Raw genomic sequence first — 23,365 nt, forward strand, 5'->3', positions numbered from 1 at the left:
TTTTTGAAAGTATGTTGATTGATTGAATTATAAGGCAAAAGAATAAAATGTCTTTTTTTTAAAAGTCTCCAGCTTGATAGCAACATGTGCCTTGCCAGTACAATGTAATTTACTGTTTCAGATAATAAACAGGGTTATATTTGTTGCTAACTCGGGGGGGGGGGGTATTTTATACAAATCCAAAATAATCTAGTAAGAATTTACTGGAAATTATCAAGCATATAGTAATGTGGCAGGCTACAAAAATCAGTGGCATTCCTCTATGCAAATAACAAACTAGAAAAAGAAGTTCATAAATTGATTCCATTCAACATAGCAGTAAAAACAGATATCTAGGGTAGAACCCAACAAAGGAAGTGAAAAGGCCTTTATACTGAAAACTGTGAGACACTACTCAAGGAAACAAAACGATAAATGAAAAGACACCTCATGCTCATGGATTAGAAGACTTAGCACCATCAATATAGCTGTTCTACCCAGAGGCATACACAGATTTAATGCCATCGCTTTTAAGGTCCCACCAGATTTCTTCAAGATAGAAAAGTTTGCCTGGAGACAGAAAACACCCACAATAGCAAAAGCAATCTTGAGGGCAAAGTACAAGAATGAAGACATTATGCTTCCTCACCTCAAAACATACTACAGGGCCACTCTAATCCGAATGGCCTGGTACTGAGACCAAAATGGACCAGTGGAATGGAATCGAGAGCTCAGAAATCAGCCCCCACCCATAAGTTCAGCTATTTTTTTTTTTTTTCACAAAGATGCCTAAAACATCAAATGGAAATGCCTATTCAAATCAAATGCCTATTCAACAAACAAGTGTTGAGAATTGGGTTGGAACATGCAGGAGAATGAGATTGGACCACCAGGTTTTATCATGTACAAAAGTAAACTCCAAATGGATCAAAGAGTTAAAAGTCAGACGTGAATCTGTCTAATATTTAGAAGAAAACTAGGCAACACTCTCCAATGCAAGTTTTTGCAACATCTTCACTGATCCAAATGCAAGTGCAAGGAAAACAGAAGCAAAAATAAGCCCAGTGGAACTACATCAAACTGAAAAGCTTCTGCATAGGAAAGCGCCCTAACAAAAAGCCACCCTGCAGCCTTCACATACAGAGTGGGAGAAAATGTGGCATATGCCACAGGACTCATAACTAAAAACACAGTGAAATCACCAAATTCAACAATAAAAAGACAAATGATCTCATTGAAAAAATGGGTAGAAGATGTGGACAGAATCCCCCCCCCCCTTTTATTTTAAACCAGAGCACTGTTCAGCTCTGGCTCATGGTGGTGCAGGAATTGAACCTAGGACTTTGGAGCTACAGGCATGAGAGTCTGTTTGCATAACCATCATGCTATCTACCCTCAGCTTCAGAATCTTCTCCAAAGAGCCAGCAAACATGAAAAAATATTCTAAGTCACTGATGGTATGGAAATACAAATATAAGAAATACACCTTTACACCTGTGAGAATGTCACACATTGGGAAAGAAACACCAACTGTTGGAGAAGGGGAACATTGCTGGTGAGAATGTTCATTGGTCTAACCCCTAAAGAAAATAGTGTAAAGATTCATCAGAACTCAAAAAATGGGGGCAGGTAGTGGCATACCTGGTTGAGCGCATGTTACAATGCGCAAGGACCCGGGTTCGAGCCCCCAGTCCCCACCTGCAGGGGAGTGCTTTGCAAGTGGTGAAGCATTGTTGCAAGTGTCTGTCTGTCCCTCTCTATCACCCTCTTCCCTCTCAATTTCTGGCTGTCTCTATCCAGTAAATATAATAATAATAAAAAATTTTAAAAACTCTAAAAATGGACTTCTCCTATAACCCAGCAATCCCTCTCCAAACAACTACCTGAAGAGACCTATGCTCATGGCACAGTTTGTAATAGCCCAAACTTGAAAGCAGTCCAGATGCCCAAGGACAGATGGATGGAGTACTATGCAGCTATTAAATGATGAGATCATTTCCTTTGCAGTAGAATGGTCAGAACTCAAAGGCATGTTGAATGAGAGAAGCCAGAAAGAGACCAATAGCAAATGATCTCACTTACGTAGAACTTACAAAGAAATAAGAACAGTATGAGAAAACATAAGGTGAAACTTAAGATTAGGTGTGGTGTATTGCACCAAAGCAAAAGACCCAGGGACGGGGGGGGGGGGGGGGTGTCAGGCGGTAGCGCAGCAGGTTAAGCACATGTGGCGCAAAGCACATGGACTAGCAGAAGGATCCCGGTTTGAGCCCCCGGCTCCCCACCTACAGGGGAAGGCACTTCACAGACGGTGAAGCAGGTCTGCAGGTGTCTATCTTTCTCTCCCCCTCTGTCTTCCCCTCCTCTACCCATTTCTCTCTGTCCTATCCAACAATGACGACACCAGTAACAACAACAGTAAGGAACAAAAGGAAATATTTTTTTAAAAAAAGACCCTGGGGATGAGGGGGAAAGGACAGAATGAAGGGACATTGGGGTCCTGCTGTGTCTCCTAGACACCAGTCAAGGTGAAATGAGAGGTTATGCCCATATATTAAAGACTATACAGTAAACAACTCCTTCAGTAAAAGATTTTTTAAAGAAACCTTTTTCCAGATAACTAATTTGATTATTAACTACGTTTTTAAAATACCACAAAGTAGTAGTATTTGAAATTCTTATAATAGGATCAATATAATTTATAAAGTTTGTGTTAATAAGCACATACCATCTTTTGTCAGTGGTAGTTTTGTGGTTGAACTAGCCATATAATTGAAAATCTGTGACTCCAGCAGTGTTTTGTTTTTATATTTAAAAAAAATAATTATCTTTATTTATTGGATAGAGACAGCCAGAAATTGAGAGGGAAGGGGGAGGTAGAGAGAAAGACACCTGTAGGCCTGCTTCACCACCTCAAAGCTTTCCCATTGCAGGTAGGGATGGGGGTCGAACCTGGGTCCTTGGGCATTGTAATGTGTGCTTTCAACCAGTACACCACTACCAGGCCCCTGTTTTCATATTTTTAATCATAAATATGTTTCCTGTTTGGTTTCTGGATTTAGAAATGTGAAGACCAATTCTGACATTACATCATTTTGTTTTTGTTTTTTAGTAGGGTAAGGAATTCAGATCTTGTATGAGAACATTGCCAGAAAAGTTATTTAGTTATCTCCTTTGCAGTTAAGTAACACCTATCTGTGAGGACTGCTGTCTACAGACAGCTTCTTTCTGCAGATATTCGGCCCTGTTGTGGGCTTCTGCCTTGGATATCGCCCCAAGGTTGCTTTCTCAATCACTTTTGATTTTGGAGTCTACCTTATATCACCCATATCTGAATGAATAACTGATGTTACATTTTCCTTCTCAGAAATTTAAATTGCTAGATTAATAACTTTTCCTAATGAAGCAAGTCAGGTGATGAATTTATCTAACCAGTCTTTTTGTATCTCTAGGCAGGTAAAGTGAGAAAACATGTAACTGAACAGGAAAAAACTGAAGAGGGACTAGGCCCTAATATTAAAAGTATTGTCACCATGTTGATGCTGATGCTATTGATGATGTTTGCAGTCCACTGTACCTGGGTCACCAGCAATGCCTACTCCAGTCCAAGTGTGGTCCTCGCCTCTTACAATCATGATGGGTAAGAGAAGAATTTGACTACAAAGGGATTTTTTTTTTAATCTTTTTATGTCCTCATCTCAAAAGATGACAATGTTAGTGAGACTCTGCATTTGAATATCATGTTTTTCTTGTGGAAGTGCCCTCTCCCCCACTCTGTCCTGGAGTTGGGTAGCAGTAGTTGTACTTAATGCTCTCTCAGAGCATCTTTGCATACATACACAGTCATATATATCATTCTTTGTCAATGTTGTCCTTGCACACAGAGCATCATCACTCATTACCTTAAAACTTATTAGAAATGCAAATTGGCCCCACCTAAGTCTGATGAAGTTAGAACCTCCCAGAATCACTATATGAGGAACTTCTTTTTTATAATATAGCCAGGAGAATTATTTACACATTAGAGTTCAAGAAGCACGGGTCTGATTTTTTCACTGAATTTTGTCCCCGATTGTTGAGGCTTTTAACTCCTATTTTATAAAAAGTTGAACTTAATCATTGGCTTAGCACTTCAAGACTTTAACTTACCTCTTCATTTAAAAGAGTACTGTGATTCTTTTCAGCACCAGGAATATCTTAGATGATTTTAGAGAAGCCTACTTTTGGCTAAGGCAAAATACAGATGAACATGCCCGAGTGATGTCTTGGTGGGATTATGGCTATCAGATAGCTGGAATGGCTAATAGAACTACTTTGGTGGATAATAACACCTGGAATAACAGCCACATAGCACTGGTAAGAATTTGGTAAACAAAAGACTAAAAATAACACATCTTTATTTACTGCTTAGCAAAAGCTTCACTTCTGATTAAGTAGGGAAAATACTCTTTGGTTGCTAAATTCTTAAAATACCTCATTCATATTCAGTAAAGTCAGTTCAGTGTATACTTATTTTTGTTTTTTAAAATAGTATGTACTTATTTTTCATTCAGAACTGTGAGCTGATTTCTGGCAGATCTCATGATATATCTAGCTGGAGAATGAGGCAAAATTTGAAACTTAAAATGCTATGTCAAAATAGTTATTAATATGTAAAGTGTTTTTGAACACATTATTTACTATTATTGAATTAATTTATATAAATTAAGGGACTCACCTATTATTTAATAGATTGGGAAGATAGCACCTGTCAGTAATTCAACAAGACTTTCATGTCTGGGGCACCAGAGATCTCAGGTTTGTCCCTGGCACCACCATAAGCCCGAGCTGAACAATGCTCTGATAAAATGATTTTCAGTAGATAGGTGTTAACCAATTAATTTTATTTATAGTAGTGTTGTAGCTAATTATCATGTCTGCTAAAGTATGGTCTGAGACATGCCAGGCATATCACTAGTCATCCCTGACCTCAGGTAATGAGAAATTCTATGTGTGTGTGTGGGGGGGGGGGGGTTTACATTATTATTTGCCTGCTTTTACATTAAAAGTGTTAATTTCATGAAGGTTAATTATTAGCAAAAATAGTAGACTTTGTCTTCTGATTTTGACATTTCTGCTGTATGTTTTCTAGTAAATTTCTTGAATTCTCAACAAATCATTTCTGTAAGAATTCCATGTAAATCAAACTCCTAATGTATTCCTTCTTAAGGTGAAAATGTACATCCATTTTTTAAATTTAGTCTATGGTGGAACTGGCACTCAACACTTTTTTTTTTTTTTAATTCTGTAGGTTGGAAAAGCTATGTCTTCAAATGAAACAGCAGCCTATAAAATCATGAGAACTCTGGATGTAGACTATGTTTTGGTTATTTTTGGAGGGGTTATTGGCTATTCTGGTGATGACATCAACAAGTTTCTCTGGATGGTTAGAATAGCTGAAGGAGAGCATCCAAAAGACATTCGGGTAAGAAATTAGACTGCCCCAGATATGAGAAAAAGAGCTCACAGTAAATCTCTTACCTTGCTGCTTGTATATTTATTTTCAGCATTCTATCCTTCACATGTGTTCCTTACTCTGACTTTAATTTTAGTTGAAGAGAATATATGCATTTTTTTAGAATTTAAACTCAACCCATGCCTGATACTCAGTCTTCCCTAAGAAACAGTTCCTTATCATGAGTCTGACTTTTTGTCTTCCTCAGTCTTTAACTTCTGAACTCATTTCCATTTCTTTCACTCTTACTACCCTAAACCTAACCTGAAAGAGTATAGTAACCTTGAAATTGTTATCTTTGCATTAGTCTTACTCCCTCTTCCAATCAAACATGGCATTAATAATCTCACTCTTCATCTTAAAAGCCTTTAGTATAATAAGGAAAAGGGATTTGAAGCCAGAGAGATACAAATTAAAAGTAAAATAAATAAAATCCTGCTATAGACAGATTTTTTTTTTATTGGTGGGGTGGGGGGCAGTAAGCATTAGATATTTCATACACTAGATCTTCTAAACACACACACACGCTCCCTTCTCTCTCCCTCTCTCTCTCTCTCTCTCTCTCTCTCTCTTTCTCTCTCTCTGATCAGCTCTGGCTTATGGTGGTACCTGGGACTTTAGAGCCTTAGGCATGTGAGTCTCTTTCCTTAATTAATCATTATGCTGTTTACCTCTGTTTAGATTCTTGTGTTATAGTGAGGATTAAAGTACCTCAATTTATCACTAACGGGAAAATTAAATATAATTCGTTTAGTGCTATTATGAGAAGTCATAGTGATGTACATGAAGATTAACAAATAATCTCTTTAAGAGAGCAGATATAAAATTTAAACTCCTTGGGGCTGGGTGGTGGTGCACCTGGTTGAGCACACGTGTTACAATGCTCAAGGAACTGAATTCAAGCCCCCAGATCTCCATGTGCAGGGAGAAAGCTTTGTGAGTTGTGAAGCAGGGCTGCAGGTGTCTCTCTGTCTCCCCTCTTCCCTTTTGATTTCTGGCTGTCTCTAGCCAATAAATAAAAATAATTAAAATTTTTTAAAGGAATGCTTTAAAAAAAAAAACTAAGCTCAGAAAATACTCTTTTTTGTTCTAATTTCATGTCTCCCTACCACATGTTTTTTCCACGCTTTAGCCTGTGATCCTGTGAACAAGGGCAACAAAATGGAAAAAATGGCCTCCAGGAGCAGTGGATTTGTAGTGCAGGCACCAAACACCAGCAATAACCCTGGAGGCAAAAAAATAAATACTATTGATCCAGAATGAAATAATTTTGAGTGGTAGGGGGGTGTGTGTGGTGTGTGTGTGTGTGTGTGTGTGTATCAGGTATGATAAAGCTCCCAACTCTATTTAAATGTAAATGTTGTGATATTTTTCTTAACTATGATTGGCAGACATTATTTCCTTATATTAAGTTAATATTAATATCTCAGTAAATTTAAATAATGACTTGTGATAGGCCCGGTTACATGGTATATCCAAATTTTTATGCTTTTTTAAATTCAGTATTTTTAAACTTTTTTTAACAGGTAATGTATTCACATTGTTTTAAAAAAATGTGAAAGTCCTCTCCTCCAATCGCTGATCATTTACTATAGTTCTTGTTTTATGATTCTTAAGGCAGCTAACTATAGTAAAATATGCACCCTGTTCTTGCTTTTTTTTTTTTATATTTGTTTTATTGTTGTAGTTATTGATGTCATTGTTGTTGGATAGGACAGAGAGAAATGGAGAGAGGAGGGAAAGACAGAGAGGAGAAGAGAAAGACACCTGCAGACCTGCTTCACTGCCTATGAAGCGACTCCTCTGCAGGTGGGGAGCCAGGAGCTCGAACCGGGATCCCCACACCGATCCTTGTGCTTTGTTCCACCTGCGCTTAACCTGCTGCGCTACCGCCTGACTCCCCCCCGTTCTTGCTTTTTAAGCTGCAATATGTATCTTAGAGAATTCTCCATATTACATGTAGTGTTCTTCATTGCTTTACAAATGTGTTTTCTTCAATAATTTATGCTTATTTATTTACCTTCTCACTAGTGATGAACATTTAAAGTGTTCCTAGGTTTTTAGTCTCATAAATAGTGATGCAATAAATAACCTTTTTTATTCATTACCTCACCCATAAAACAATGTAGGATAGGTTTCTAGATAAGCAGTTTTTATGGTGTCAAACTGGGTTTCTTAGTAGAAGTTGGTTTGTAAATTTGATGAGATTACAAAGGTGTACAGGAATTGTTTTAAAAAGCATTCTTTTTCCTTCTTTTTCTTCCTTTTTTAACCAGACCACTACTCAGCTCTGGTTTGGGGGTTGGGGGAAAGGCTGAACCTGGGATTTCAGAGCCTCAGACATTAGAGTTTCTGCATAACCATTATGCTGTCCCCCCCCACACACACACACACACACACACCCAGAAGCATTCCTTTTTCAACTGAAAATCTGATTATATAGAGTTCATATGGAAAAAATAAAAGAGTACTTAAGAAAACTCTTAAAAAGAAATAGGTACTATGGAGTGGACAGTTAAAGAGAAGCAACCTACCTGATATTAATCCTGGTGGAACTGGCAAATTAGCTCACTGGGATAGTGTGTTGCTTTGCCCTGTGTGTGACCTGGGTCAACCCCACCCACCCCCACCTCACTAAGGAGCTTCAGTGCCGTAGTCTTCTTCACTTTCTCTGCCTACCCCACCCACCCCCACCTCACTAAGGAGCTTCAGTGCCGTAGCCTTCTTCACCTTCTCTGCCTACCCCACCCACCCCCACCTCACTAAGGAGCTTCAGTGCTGTAGCCTTCTTCACTTTCTCTGCCTACCCCACCCACCCCCACCTCACTAAGGAGCTTCAGTGCTGTAGCCTTCTTCACCTTCTCTGCCTACCCCACCCACCCCCACCTCACTAAGGAGCTTCAGTGCTGTAGCCTTCTTCACCTTCTCTGCCTACCCCACCCACCCCCACCTCACTAAGGAGCTTCAGTGCCGTAGTCTTCTTCACTTTCTCTGCCTACCCCACCCACCCCCACCTCACTAAGGAGCTTCAGTGCCGTAGCCTTCTTCACCTTCTCTGCCTACCCCACCCACCCCCACCTCACTAAGGAGCTTCAGTGCCGTAGCCTTCTTCACTTTCTCTGCCTACCCCACCCACCCCCACCTCACTAAGGAGCTTCAGTGCTGTAGCCTTCTTCACCTTCTCTGCCTACCCCACCCACCCCCACCTCACTAAGGAGCTTCAGTGCTGTAGCCTTCTTCACCTTCTCTGCCTACCCCACCCACCCCCACCTCACTAAGGAGCTTCAGTGCTGTAGCCTTCTTCACCTTCTCTGCCTACCCCACCCACCCCCACCTCACTAAGGAGCTTCAGTGCTGTAGCCTTCTTCACCTTCTCTGCCTACCCCACCCACCCCCACCTCACTAAGGAGCTTCAGTGCTGTAGCCTTCTTCACCTTCTCTGCCTACCCCACCCACCCCCACCTCACTAAGGAGCTTCAGTGCTGTAGCCTTCTTCACCTTCTCTGCCTACCCCACCCACCCCCACCTCACTAAGGAGCTTCAGTGCCGTAGTCTTCTTCACTTTCTCTGCCTACCCCACCCACCCCCACCTCACTAAGGAGCTTCAGTGCCGTAGTCTTCTTCACCTTCTCTGCCTACCCCACCCACCCCCACCTCACTAAGGAGCTTCAGTGCCGTAGTCTTCTTCACCTTCTCTGCCTACCCCACCCACCCCCACCTCACTAAGGAGCTTCAGTGCTGTAGCCTTCTTCACCTTCTCTGCCTCTGTCGTTAAAATATACATATGTAATGCTGAGACGATTTTAAAATGCATTGAGGATTTATAACATGGCCTTAACACATGATATGATTTATTCCCTTTTTTTGATACTTGGGTTGGATTTTGTTTAATTCAAATAACATTGAGTTATAATGTAAGTATTAGTTATGTAAACTTAATGAAATAACATCGGTGTATACTATATTGTGTAGACTACTCTAAATCCATAAATTATTTTTATTTTTTATTTACTTATTTATTCTCTTTTGTTGCCCTTGTTTGATTGTTGTAGTTATTATTGATGTCGTCATTGTTGGATAGGACAGAGAGAAATGGAGAGAGGTGGGGGAGACAGAGACGGGGAGAGAAAGATAGACACCTGCAGACCTGCTTCACCGCCTGTAAAGTGATTCCCTTGCAGGTGGGGAGCCGGGGGCTCGAACCGGGATCCTTACGCCGGTCCTTGTGCTTTGCGCCACGTGCGCTTAACCTGCTGCGTTACCGCCCAACTCCCCATAAATTATTTTTAGACAACTTTGGAAAAGCCGTGGTTTTAGGGAGCATATTAAATTTGTCAATCTTTTTTTTTTTTAACCATACTTTCTCTGAGATGTAACAAATACGGATTTATGAAGCTATTAAGCTCCCTTAAGGCTGGTTCTTAAGGGAGAATGGAAAGGGGAAACTGTTGCTTTGTATGTGCTGAATTGACACACAATCTTCTGGTTTCTTGTAGGAAAGTGACTATTTTACTCCACAGGGAGAATTTCGTGTAGACAAAGCAGGATCCCCCACATTACTGAATTGCCTTATGTATAAAATGTCATACTACAGATTCGGAGAAATGCAGGTTAGTTGCATTAATTTGCGTACAGTCTTCATTCAGATGTATTTCAAACCACATTTTGTTTGCCTCTAGATAGCAGGATAATGATATGCCTATGCCATATATTAAAAAATGTGCATATTTAAATTTTGCTGTTAGAGGGAACTTTATTAATTTTAATTTCTAAAACTATTTAAATCAGATCAGCAATTATTAGCACTAACCAGAAATTCCAATTTTGCTTGCATCCCACTTCTGACCTCGTGCTTGAAAAGTGTGGTAGGAAGCAATACAATTTTAGGGTATTTTGCTACTTGACAGGAAAAAGACTAAAATTAAGAGTTGGACTCTATAGTCATTGTAAATACTACTTTATCCCATTCTGCGTTGCCACAGATATCTAGGCTTCTGGGTCAGTTTCCCAGGAAATTACAAAGATGTTATTAAAGCTCAAAGATTAACAAAATGAGTGATTTTGCAGAGGTATTGTAGCAAAAAAAGAAAAGAGAATGGACTTATTCCTAGTTTTTAGATGTATCTTTGTCAAGTCAGATTCTTTTTTGGCAAGTAACATTCTTTTCAGACCTTTTTTTTCCTTCCCTTGAGTCTATACAGTAGAGATTGGGCTGATGACTATATTTTCTTGACTCTCTATAGCACTTAGATTTATGACTGTAGTACCAAGTTACACTTCCATACTAAGATTTCACTGAAACATGACTCCTGCTTGCTCTTTAAAAAAATATATATACATATATATTTATTTATTTATTTATTTATTTGATATATAGAGATTAATTGAAAGGGAAGGAGGAAAGAGAGACACCTGCAAACCTGCTTCACCACTTTGGAAGCTTCTCCCCTGCAGGTGGGGACTGGGGGTTTGAACCTGGGTCCTTGCACATTGTAATATGTGCTCGGCCAGGCACAATACCACCCAGCCAGTCCCTTCTTGTTTGCTTTCTATTCATAGTTTAATTATTGATAATAGAAGGCATAGGAAGACTTAAATGTTATATAAGAATAGCTATCAAGATGATGTTTCATTATTACTCATTTAGAATAACTGTAGGTAGCTTAAAAATTGGAAAACAATTCTACTTCTAGATAAAGACTTTGTGTGTGTGTTTTCACTTCTCTGGAGCCTCTTTCATGGAAGTTTGATGCACAGCTTCTGCTGTCTACCCAGCTTTTAAAATTTCCTTTGTATTTTCTTACTTTTTGTCACTGCTTGCTTGAGCATTCATTTAGCAAGTAACATGAGGCAGATAAAAACTGCACTCTGAATATGAAAATCGTGCAGCTTACCTCCTGGTGAAAGATACAAGTAATTTTAAAAATACAAAGGTTAGCAGTCTAGGAGTCAAGGATATAATGGGAGAGACTTCTCAATCTCAAGAAAATATTTCCCTAAAGAGGTGTTGTTTTGATTCCCCACCCCCCAAAAAGGAAGTAGCCAATCATTTGAGAAAGCTGAATGAAGGGTATTCAGGCTGAGAGCACAGATAGTATAAACCACTAAGCAGAAAAGAAGCCTCTTTTCCTGTAAAAGGGGCTTTGATGGGCCCATAAGATAGCTTATTAGTTGAATATGGAGGTTTTTCTTTTCTTCTGGGTGGGGGGATTTCACCAGAACTAACTTAATTTTTTTAATTAATGATTTAAAAATAACAGGTACAATTCCACACCGTTCTCACCACCAGAGTTCTGTGAAAATGTACACCAGAGTTCTGTGTACGTATTCCTTCCATTGGAAACTGCAGTGGTTCTCCCAAGCTCACAGATATGGGTTGACTATTATGTCATAAATGTTTAACACTTAAATATTTATCTTCTACTTGATTTATTTTGTTGATTATATTGATCAACATCCTTATTGGTTTTGTTGTTGGCGACTCTTCCATTATTTTTTACATGCATAAAAGTCTCAATTTTACACATAACAATACAAGACTATTATTTCTATAACTATCTGTGTATAAATAAATATATATATCCCCCTTTTTCCTATAGTCCTGCCTTCTTTTCCTTTTTAAGTCACACCTACATCTATTACTACTTCTGAATGTCTTCTGGGTCCTTTAGATTTCAGAGGTCTCTACTTATCTTCCCCTAACATTTCTCCCCCTCTGGAAGTATGGACCAAAATTCTTTATGGGATGCATCTGTAATTGCTTCTCCAGTAGACATGGACTTTGGCGGCTCCATCCATACCCCCAGCCTGTTTCTGTCTTTTCCTAGTGGGATAGGACTCTGGGAATGTGAGGTTCTAGGACACATTAGTGAGATAATCTGCCCATGGAGTTCAGGATGGAATCATAATAGCATCTGCACTTGGTGTCTGAAAGGCAGTAACTTCTGAAGCAGGACAAAATGTTTAATAATTAGGAACCAGAAAGTCAGAATAGAGTGGGTGAGAATAGGGATCTTAGGTAGAAAGAAATAGGAAGTCTATTTTAGGTATGTTCCCAGGGGCCCATGAGTTTAGTGATTTTTCACCTGAGCAGCATGGAGGAGAGCTTGATAGACTACAGTTTGCTGTTTTGATGTTTTTTAAAGTCTGCAAGTTATTTTGTTCACTGAAGTAGATTCAGTAAAATTCTAATTCTCATGTAATTGATTTTTCTCTTCCTGATTTCTTTCTACCTAGTTGGCAGTATATGAGACCTTCTATTAGTATATTACTCGTACTCTATTTTCTCAGTTTAAAGAGCAAGTTTTGCTTAATGATGATAGTTAACTACCATCTAATACTGATCATTTTGCAGCATGGTTAACATCCACTGCTAATGTCACTTTTGCAGCTGGATTTTCGAACACCTCCAGGTTTTGATCGAACACGTAACGCAGAGATTGGAAATAAGGACATTAAGTTTAAGCATTTGGAGGAGGCATTTACATCAGAACATTGGCTTGTTAGGATATATAAAGTGAAAGCACCTGATAACAGGGAGACGTTAGACCACAAACCTCGAGTCACGAACATATCCCCCAAACAAAAGTACTTGTCAAAGAAGGTAGGTGCCAAGCGGATTCATGTCTACTAAAAGACTGTGTATCACTCAAGGTTGTTTGTTGGTTTGCCTAAAAAATTATTGCAGAAATTGCTATATCTGTAAAATGTGTAGCTAATGTACAAAGTAAACAACATGCTAGCTTTCTCAAGATATTTCTTTCAAACTGAGCACTTTCTCTACATATTGTCACAGTTAAGCAGCCAGCCTGAGCTTTTGCAGAGCCATTTCGGCTTCAGTTTGTGTCATCCCTGTTAGGAAGACTTCCTTGTATAGGAAGGTATGTGGTGTGTCTGTGATCACCACTTTCTGAATCTTTGTGAAAGTAAAATACCATTTACACTGTGAAAATAAAGATGCTGAACTCAAGTCAATGGACAGTGATTGGTTAAAGTCATTTATCTTAATTTCTTAATGTAGTTATGACACAATTTATATCTAATAATGGTGATACTATTGCAACATTTTTGTAATAATAAATGAAGTATCTCATTAGAACTATTAAAAGTCATTAGTAATAACTTAAGTCAAACAGTTATAACCTTTGCTATAAAAGAACACTAAAAATGAGTATATAGATTACCTGCCATGGAAACAGGAAGTACTGAGCAGGCAAATGAAACATTAGAGCTACCTGGTGACTTTTTTCTTTTTTAATAGGACAGAGAAATTGAGAGGGAAGAGGGGATAGAATGAGGCAAAGACACCTGCAACACTACATCTCTTGAAGCCCCCCCCCCCACACACACACATACACATACACCCTCCCCGTAGGTTGGGGACTGGAGCCTTGAACCTGGGTTCTTGTACATGATAATGTGTGTGCTCAGTCAGGTGCACCACCGCCGGTCCTATTTAACTGATTGTAGCCTTAAATGTTAAAAAATGATTGTATTTGGGGCCAGGTGGTAGCACACCTGGTTAAACACACCATTAAAAAATGATTGTATTTACATTGATTGTTTGAAGCAGTTATTCCTTCTGGTTACTTAAAATACTCAAATATATTTAGAATACAGTCTGTACCGTGCTGAATTTAAGCAGTTTAAGTATAAATCAAGACTTTAACAAATATTTGCTGTGCCACATGTAGATTTGCATATGTAAAGTAATGTATTTAAATGTCACAATTGACCTTCATTGTGTTAGTCATACCAAATACATTTACCAGTCTTCAGATTAAATAACAGGGCAAGTTATGTGTGTGATAGGAGAGACTGGTGAGTAACATTAAGTGTAGAAGTCAAAACCAATGGTGCTGTAATGAAAGCTGATATTCTGAAACAGCTAAATCCTGTTAAGGACTACTTTTCCTGGAAAACAAGGCCATTCAATTTGAAATTCTACTTTTTTTTTTTCTTTTTTTTCTTCCCTAATAGAGATAAGAACAAAGGCAAAATACAATTCTTAAGGTTACAGGAACTAGTTACTAGAAGCCAGTAGTAACATGGACTTTGAGCTTCTGGTTTCCATGATTTTATAGTTTGTTTTGTCCTAGCACTAGAGGAATGGTTTGTTTGCTTTCCTCGACCCACTCTGATTTTATTTTTGGAGATTGGAGGAGTGTGAATATAACAGTCATTTGGGAGTTTTACTGGCACTGCAAAACCAAGGCACTAGAAATTGTAGTCCAGAGCTGCAGAAAGACTTGAGCATGGTTCACATACTTGTAGAGTAAAAACCCTGAGACTTGACCAGAACCTGGAATACTCAGAGAACATACTTATGTGTCCAGAAGCAACTTTATCAAATAAGTTGATAAGTTACATGTACTGTGGACAAGTTACAATAGTTAACTTTTGTAGCTTTAAGAATAAGATTATATTTTGCCATCTGTTTTGTCACTACTAGAAAAAAGTCCTATATTATTTTATTGAACATCATAAATGTACATCTTCTAAGAGTTGTAATTAAATGTGAAAATTGAATTGAGTGAATCATCAGTCTCTGGTAACTTTCTGCTTTGATGTGCATTAAACTACTTATTTCCCAATAAATCTTGCTTTTTTGCAGTATCTGTTGGTATATCCACTATCTTAGAGTGTTCTAACAAAATTTTTTGCACTAGTTTTTTTACCACCACATTTTTCTTTTATCAGAAAACATCTATTGCAAGTTGTTTTTGAGACCTTGGGTTCTTAAGGAAAAAAGTTATTGTTAAAAGCATGAAATATTCCCCCCGTGTTTTTTTTTTTTTTAAGTGCTCTCTTCCCATCCTAATTGGACAATACACCAAGTCATTTCACTTCTCCATTTTTTTTAAAAATAAAAGTGGGCTTCTAAATTACTAATTTATAGTTCTAAAATAGCTGGTTATGAAAAACTAAGCCAGAGCAGCATTGGCATTGTCTGGTCCCTTGGTTCTTTTTTGCAGCCTTATATCATGCCTGGAAATGTAATTATTACATCTAGCTGAGAAAGAGGAGTAAGGATTATGATGGGCATTTGAGGAAGGTTCTTAAAGCTAGGGAACTAGTTCTTTGTTGTTGTTATTGTTGTTGGGTTTTTTCCTTGTGTGTGTGTGTGTGTGTGTATGTGTGGTTGTTTGTTTTTGGTCACATGGACTGTTGCTTAGAACTCAGTGACCCTTTCTGTCTTTTTGATAACAGGTAAGAGACAGAGAAAGGGAGACATCTGGAACACTGCTTCACTGCTCATGAAGCTTCCCACTGTGGTGAAGACCAGGGCTCAAACCTGGTTTCTCATCTAGGATCTCTTATCATTGGAGTTAACAGTGGTGGTCATTGATTATTCCAAGAGTTTAGTCACATAGCTATGGGCTTGTTATGACAGTCTTCATCACAACACAGCAAACTAATTGTATGTATGTGTGTAGCCTGTAAGAAACCTGCACTAACATCATGTGTTCTATTTTCTTTCTAGACTTCAAAAAGGAAGCGTGGTTACATTAAAAACAAACTAGTTTTTAAGAAAGGCAAGAAGACATCTAAGAAGACTGCTTAAATGCACTGTTCTGGTTCCTAATTTGAAGCAGTGGTCCTTGTGAGAACCAGTCTTTGCCTTTAGCTCATGTCATGTTTCACAGCAACTGAAGGTACCAGAACCATCACTGTTCCAGGTTAATGTACAAAATTTTCTGGCAATGCCTGATTTAAAAAATAAAATTGGTTTATTGAGAACAGCTGTTTTCAATTTGTAACGTGAAGCAAGACAGAGCACTGCTGTAAATGTCTAGCAGCAGATTTTTTTTATTGGTACATACTCCTTCAAATCTGAGAATTTGGACTAATTGCACCAAAGAGCCCTCTAATTTGGTCCCTGGCACATGCATACTTGTCAATGTTTCTATTCTTTTACAAGACCTGCATTTTATTTGAACTGTCCAAATAGCAATATGTAAAATACAAGTGACGAGTGTGATGCAAGCTTCTTGAACCAATAAACTCTTACAGGTCTAAAGAGGTATCTGAAAAGTAATTATTCGTCCTTGAGCTATATTTATTTTCATGTTTCTTCAATACAAAGAATGTTTCATCAAATGTGCATTTTGTATTGCTTACTGTTTGCTCTGTCTAAGAAGCTGCTGTTGCAAATATGGACCTCTGAGTAATTGGTTCAAGTTTTTTTTTTTTTTTTTTTTTTTATGTTGACCATATTATTGCTGCCATTAAGCAGTTGTTTTCACCAGGTACTGACAGAGCAGATCTCATATATTTTATTCATTCAAGGGCTAAATTTATATCCTTTGAAAATCATGGCAACAACACAGAATGTTGCTTATCAAAATGAGGTTTGGTATCTTAGTACTGAGGTTAGCACTATGTTTACATGTAAAAGACTAAAGGAGAAAACCCTTAAAAAAGGCCGGTGATTGGAGTTCATTTTCTGAGACTCTTCAGAATGGTAAAGGATTTGTAAACTTTGCCTAAATTTGCTCATTTTATAGTTTCATCCATTACAGTGATCATAGCATTTGTAATCCTTTAAGTATTTGATGAAACACTCTTTAATGCTATATGCATTTTCTTACTTTTATTAAAAATGTGACAATTGTCAAAAATGCACTAAAATATAAATGGAGATTGAACATGTTCACTTTCCAGCTTATAGGCAACTTTATATAGACTTGAAAATTTTCTCCAGTTATTTAGTAAAAATGAAAGAGAAGGGGTTTTCCTGCCATAGGAGATAACTTTTTTTAAATATAAACAAGCATAACTTACACCACTGCTTTTGGTGGAAAAGTGCAGAAATAGTATGTACCTTTTATGAAGAAAAGTGTAATTTCCAATATTCAGTAAGAATGTTACGCTGATTTTCTTTTCCAAAGTGTAGAAAATTCTTTGATTTATAGAATTCTTTTTTGACCCAGATGATGGTTCTTTTACAGACCAACGAAATGGCTGGACATTTTCACAAATAAAGTGTAACTAAATCTGGATTTCTGATACCTTGTCATTGGGGGAATTTTATTTTACTTTGTTGCTTTAAAATTTAATGCAGAGAAGTCCTTGACTGTAGGGGAAATAAAGTTAATTAAATTTTGTCTTATGTGTTGTTTTTTCTGTTTCTTTTCTATAAAGCTTTTATTTTTAGAAGGAGTTACAGAATACTAAAGACATCTTTCCTTGTTCTATTTTTCAAAAGGTTTCAGAGATGTGTAGAAAAGAAGTGCTAAATTAGTTCAATTTACACCGACTATTTATTTATTTATTTATTTATTGCCTCCAGGGTTATCACTGGGGCTCGGTGCCTGCACTAAGAACCCACTGCTCCTGGAGGCCATTTTTCCCATTTTGTTGCCCTTGTTGTTGTGCTTGTTGTAGTTGCCATTGCTGTCATAGCTGTTGTTGGACAGGACAGAGAGAAATGGAGAGAGGGGGAGAGAAAGACAGACACCTGCAGACCTGTTTCACCGCCTGTGAAGTGACTCCCCTGCAGGTTGGGAGCTGGGGGCTCGAACCAGGATCCTTACACTTTGCGCCACGTGCACTTAACCCACTGCGCTACCGCCCGACTCCCACCGACTATTTATTTTATACCTTAGAATGAAAATCTCATTTCTGCTTTTTATGGGGGAGTGAGTGAAAACACCTAGACAAAAGGGAATTTCATTTCCATTTTAATAGGGAATCCATTCAACAAGTCTTGTGACAAAGTTCTGGTGTTTAGGGGAATAAGTACCTGTGTGTAACTGTACAGTAAACTGTTAATTGCCTCCCCCACCCCCACCCCCCGAATAAAAGCTCTGGTATTTAACCAGTCAAAATCTTCATTGCAGAATATTCTCCTTAAGAACAAGAATGGGGGGGGGGGTGGGAGGTAGCACAGCAGGTTAAGCGCACATGCACAAGGACTGGTGTAAAGATCCCGGTTCAAGCCCCCACCCTCCCCTCACCTGCAGAGGAGTCGCTTCACAGGCGGTGAAGCAGGTCTGCAGGTGTCCTATCCCTCTCTGTCTTCCCCTCCTCTCTCGATTTCTCTCTGTCCTGTTCAACAACAGAAGCAATAACAATAATATCAACAAGGGCAACAAAAATGGAGAAAAAAAGCCTCCAGGAGCAGTGGATTCATGGTGCAGTCACCGAGCCCCAGTGATAACCCTGGAGGCAAAAAAAAAAAAAAAAAGAATTGTTGTTTTCGCCGGGCTGGCTTCACAGGCGGGTAACAGACTACCAGGGACTCATGGCTGGGTTGTACGCAGTATCTCTTTATTCATGCAGGATGCAGCACAATCTAAGCCGAGCTAAGCTAAACTCTCCAAAAACTACAAACAATCTTGTCCTTATAAATATACTAGCCCAGTAGGGTGGGAACAGGATGCGAAGCAGAGAGGGTGGAGAGAAAAGTGACTGGTGAAAATCAGGGTATGACAAGGAGAGGGTGGCGGAGCAGGTGAGAATTCTACCACTAAACCACCAATGCCCTGGAGGGAAGGTGGTGCTTGTTAACAGATTATGTAAACAGAATGAAGTGGTTATGTAAATAGAATAGTGTTAAGCAGGGGGGATTAAACTAATGAAACAGAAGGGGTTTTTAGAAGCATACCAACAAAGAATGAGCTTGTCTTTCATTTTTAGTCAAAACTGTTTTGGTTCAGTGAATTGTCTCAGTAAAATACTTAACTATAATCACGTGTGGTTTTATTGAAGAAGAAAGTAAAATTAGTTTAAATTACATTGAAATATGGGATACTTTACTCAGAATAGATTTTATATCTCAGTATCTCATGTGTGATCATTATTTACATTATGGTGATGTGGATAGCTACTAGAGACATGACCTTGAAGCTTTAGACCATAAAATAGCTTGCTTGCTTTTGTTCTATATCCTAAGATTGAACAGACTGAGTAATCTGTAGTGTATAAATAAGATAGGTAGCAAGTCCAGAGATAAAGTGCATTTTTCAAACTTAACAGTATCACCTACTTGAAGTTTGTGCTTCATCAGCATTCCATGACCTCAAAGGCCCAAGGACTTTGGTATAAAAACTATGTAGTATTAATGTTTATATAGTTAAGGGATCATAAGGCCATAAGATTTGTAGCTATTTTATTATTAGTGTGTTAAATTTTTTAACTGAAAATACAACAGAATTTGTCATTTAACCATTTCCAGTTGTACAGATCAGTAGGCTGAGTACATTCACATTGTTTCACAGCCCATCTAGAATCCTCATAGGACTCCCTGCTGCTGTGTGTGTGTGTGTGGGGGGGGGTTCTGCCACAGCCCCCACAAGGCAAATAGAGTAGTGGGTAACTGTAGAGCACATGTGCTATCAATAGTTGAGACCATAAGAAACTGGGACAGTAGCTGGTAATGGCTAAGATTTCTTTGAAAGTAAAACTTAAAAGTAACACAAAGATAATATGCGGGAAATAAGAGTATTACTCTGGTAGATTCAGTGCTAAGGATCAAACTTGGGACCTCATGCTTGAGTATCAGTGCTTCCTCCACTGCACATTCTCGCACCGTAACCAGTCACTTTGAGAGTCACCCAGTGTTGTTAAAATTCAGGGGCTCCAGCTGGCCGGGCTAGCGTCGCGGCGGTAGACAGAGACTCGAGGACACACGGCTGGGCAGGGAAGCTGTATTTCTTTATTCAGGAACAACAATTTATAAACTAAGACAAACTAATCACCAAACAGAACTCTCCTGCCTCCTTCCCCCGCAGTGGCACCAAGCACTCTCGAACTCTGGAACTCTGGAACTCTGGAACTCTCTCGGGGTTCCTTGGGGCGGGGACAAGCGGGCCCGTGAAACTAGCAGGACTGAACCAATTTTCTTGGCAGGGGGAGAGCTAGAACAACCCAATGTAAAGCATACAACAACCCAGGTCAGTGACCGTAACGCTGCTAGTACTCTAGAAGCTTCTTCAGGTCCCTCCCAGTCAGTAGCCTATCTCGCTTGCCATTCTAGAAGGTAATCCCTCTTCCTTTAATAGTGATTTGATTCCTAGTAATTTTTTTACTTACTAATTTCTAATTAATTTCTAACAGTTTCTAATTGTTTATCTAAACTGTTGAATTGCATCTGTTCTTTGAACTATATAAATTGAGCATTGTTTTGCATCTAACTTAGTTTTTGTGAAATTCATCCTGTTAATTACACAAAAATAAGTGCTTAACTGGCTCCATAAGTTACTATGACATGTTTTCGTAAGAGGCAGAATCAAGGCACCCAGTTATTAGATATGGAGTCAGGTGAGGTGGTCTTCCCCTCCAAAAAAAAAAAAAAAAATCACTGAATAAATAAAGTAAAATGAGGGTTAAAGTGATAGAATTTGTAGGAGGCTGGAAGAAAAAAAATGCAAAACTGCTTAGAGCTCTGTTCTAGTTTTCAGCCTCGTGATGTGGAAAGGAGGGGGCACTCTTGCTACCTGCTTTACTTCAGGAACCCTTTCTAAGGCTTCTACCACCACCTTCCCAATTCTGTATTCTGGGTGCTCCACTGCAAGGCCCCCTATCTCACCAGAGGTGTTCTTTGAGTCTGTTGGATTATTTCCCAGTATAACTAAATTGATAAAGCTGTAAATTCCAGCTACAGTCTCACACGTAATATGAAATATTCTGGGTAATGTATATTTGAATTGTACTTTTTAAAAAAAATGAATAGTGTGGATTTGATTTTTGCAATGTGTTTATTTGAGATATTGAGGGGAAGTAGAGAGAGACAGACACCTGCAGCCCTGCATCACTCATGAAGTGTTCCTCCTGCAAGTGGGGACCAGGGGTTTGAACCACGTCCTTACGCACTCTAATGTGAGCACTTAACCAGGTGAGCCACCACCTGGCCCGTGTTTAATTATACTTTCATTATCAATTACTACTTTAATTGTAGTCATGTGTATGCTTTATGTTTTATTCCTTTGAAAATCATTGCAATTCAAAGTTTATACACATCAAATCTCCCCCAAAGACTTTGAGAATTTATTGGGCAAGGAGGATATATTGAAATCTTACACCATAAAAAATTTCGTCTATTTTGAACTATCTTTTTTTTCTTTGAACTCATATTACTAGATATATATACATTTGGAACTATTTTTATTTTAATGAGAGATACAAATAGACCAGAACTCTTCTTAACTGGTTTATGGTGGTGCTGGGAATTGAACCTGGGACTTTAGAGTCTCGGGCATGAAAATTTGTTTGCATCACCATTATGCTGTCTCCCCAACCCTACGTTTGGAACTTAAATTGGTAAATGGAATCTTTAATATGGGAGAATATACTTTATTAATAGTAATGCAAAAACCCTGTTTTATCTGATTAACAATAAATATGTTAGCTTAAGGTTTTGTTTTGTTTTTGCCTCCAGGGTTATTGCTGGGGCTCGCTTCCTGCACTATGAATCCACTGCTTCTGGAGGCTATCTTTTCCCTTTTGTTGCCCTTGTTTATTATTGTTGTTGTTGTTATTGCTATTGTCATCGTTGGATAGGACAGAGAGAAATGGAGAGGGGGAGAGAAAGATAAGATACCTGCAGACCTGTTTCACTGCCTGTGAAGACTCCCCTACAGGTGGGGAGCCAGAGGTTCGAACCAGTCTCCTTACTTCCATCCTTGCGCTTTGTGCTATGTGCACTTAACCCGCTGTGCTACCACCCGGTCCCCCCCCCCCTTTTTTTTTAATCCAAGATTTATCCTACTTTGAAATGTGTTCAAGTTCTCATTTATTTGTCACTGCCAGTGCATCACTGCTCTGGGACCACTTAGGGGGCCTGGCTGTGTTACACCTGGTTAAGCCTACATTGTACTAATTGCAAGGACCCGGGTTGGAGCCGCTGATCCCCACCTGCAGCAGGGACACTTCGCAAGTCAGGAAGCAGGTTTGCAGGTGTCTTGTCTCTCCCTATCTCCCCTCCCCTCTCAGTTTGTCCTATCAAATAAAATGATGGGGGAGAAAATGGCCACAGGAGTGGTGAATTCATAGTGCCGGCACCAAGCCCCAGCAACTGCAGGCGGCAGTGGGGGTGCTAGCAGCAGTTTCTCCTGTGTCATGGGGTTGCACATATGGCAGAGCGTGTGTCTTCCCAGGTGAATTATCTCACTGGTCTTTTCATCTCGTAAGTACTACTGCTGCCCATTCTCTTCTGAAATTCTGATTAAATAGAAATCTTTTGCTTCCCCTTTCATACTGTGTATGTTCCTGATTTGTTCATTTTTCTTGAATGTGGCTAATCTGATATTAACCCATCCATTAAGTTAATTTTAACATTTTTTTAATTTATTTTTTTTATTTATTCTCTTTTGTTGCCCTTGTTGTTTTATTGTTGTAGTTATTATTGTTGTTGTCGTTGTTGGATAGGACAGAGAGAAATGGAGAGAGGAGGAGAGAAAGATAGACACCTGCAGACCTGCTTCACCGCCTGTGAAGCGACTCCCCTGCAGGTGGGGAGCCGGGGTTCGAACCGGGATCTTTATGCCAGTCCTTGTGCTTTGCGCCACCTGCGCTTAACCCGCTGCGCTACAGCCCGACTCCCTTAACATTTATTTTTTTTAATATTTATTCCTTTTTGTTGCCCTTGTTTTATTGTTATTGTTATTAATGTCGTTGTTGGATAGGACAGAGAGAAATGGAGAAAGAAGGGGAAGACAGAGAGGAGGAGAGAAAGATAGACACCTGCAGACCTGCTTCACCGCCTGTGAAGCGACCCCCCCTGCAGGTGGGGAGCCGGGGGCTCGAACCGGGATCCTTATGCCGGTCCTTGCACTTTACGCCACATGCGCTTAACCCGCTTAACCCATTTTAACATTTTATTGTCTGGCAAGATGGCTCATCTGGATCCAGCCAAGTGCAGAGCCCAGGTTCAAGCCTACCCCCCACTGC

At 39.1% G+C, this 23,365-nt stretch overlaps 1 protein-coding gene across 2 annotated transcripts in view; it reads left to right on the plus strand.

The window, feature by feature from the left end:
* The window catches only part of STT3B (STT3 oligosaccharyltransferase complex catalytic subunit B), an 82,216-nt gene extending 64,637 nt beyond the window's left edge, over positions 1-17,579 (plus strand). For both annotated transcript variants that reach the window (XM_007516848.3, XM_060180483.1), the window contains exons 11-16: positions 3,432-3,619; positions 4,164-4,335; positions 5,270-5,443; positions 9,970-10,083; positions 12,864-13,076; positions 15,957-17,579. In XM_007516848.3, the coding sequence (XP_007516910.1) occupies positions 3,432-3,619; positions 4,164-4,335; positions 5,270-5,443; positions 9,970-10,083; positions 12,864-13,076; positions 15,957-16,037 (942 nt within the window). In that variant the 3' untranslated portion in view covers positions 16,038-17,579. The remainder of the gene's footprint in view (positions 1-3,431; positions 3,620-4,163; positions 4,336-5,269; positions 5,444-9,969; positions 10,084-12,863; positions 13,077-15,956) is intronic.
* Positions 17,580-23,365: the final 5,786 nt, after the last annotated feature.

The sequence above is a fragment of the Erinaceus europaeus genome, chromosome 21 (genome assembly GCF_950295315.1).
Source record: "Erinaceus europaeus chromosome 21, mEriEur2.1, whole genome shotgun sequence".
Classification (NCBI taxonomy): Eukaryota; Metazoa; Chordata; class Mammalia; order Eulipotyphla; family Erinaceidae; genus Erinaceus; species Erinaceus europaeus.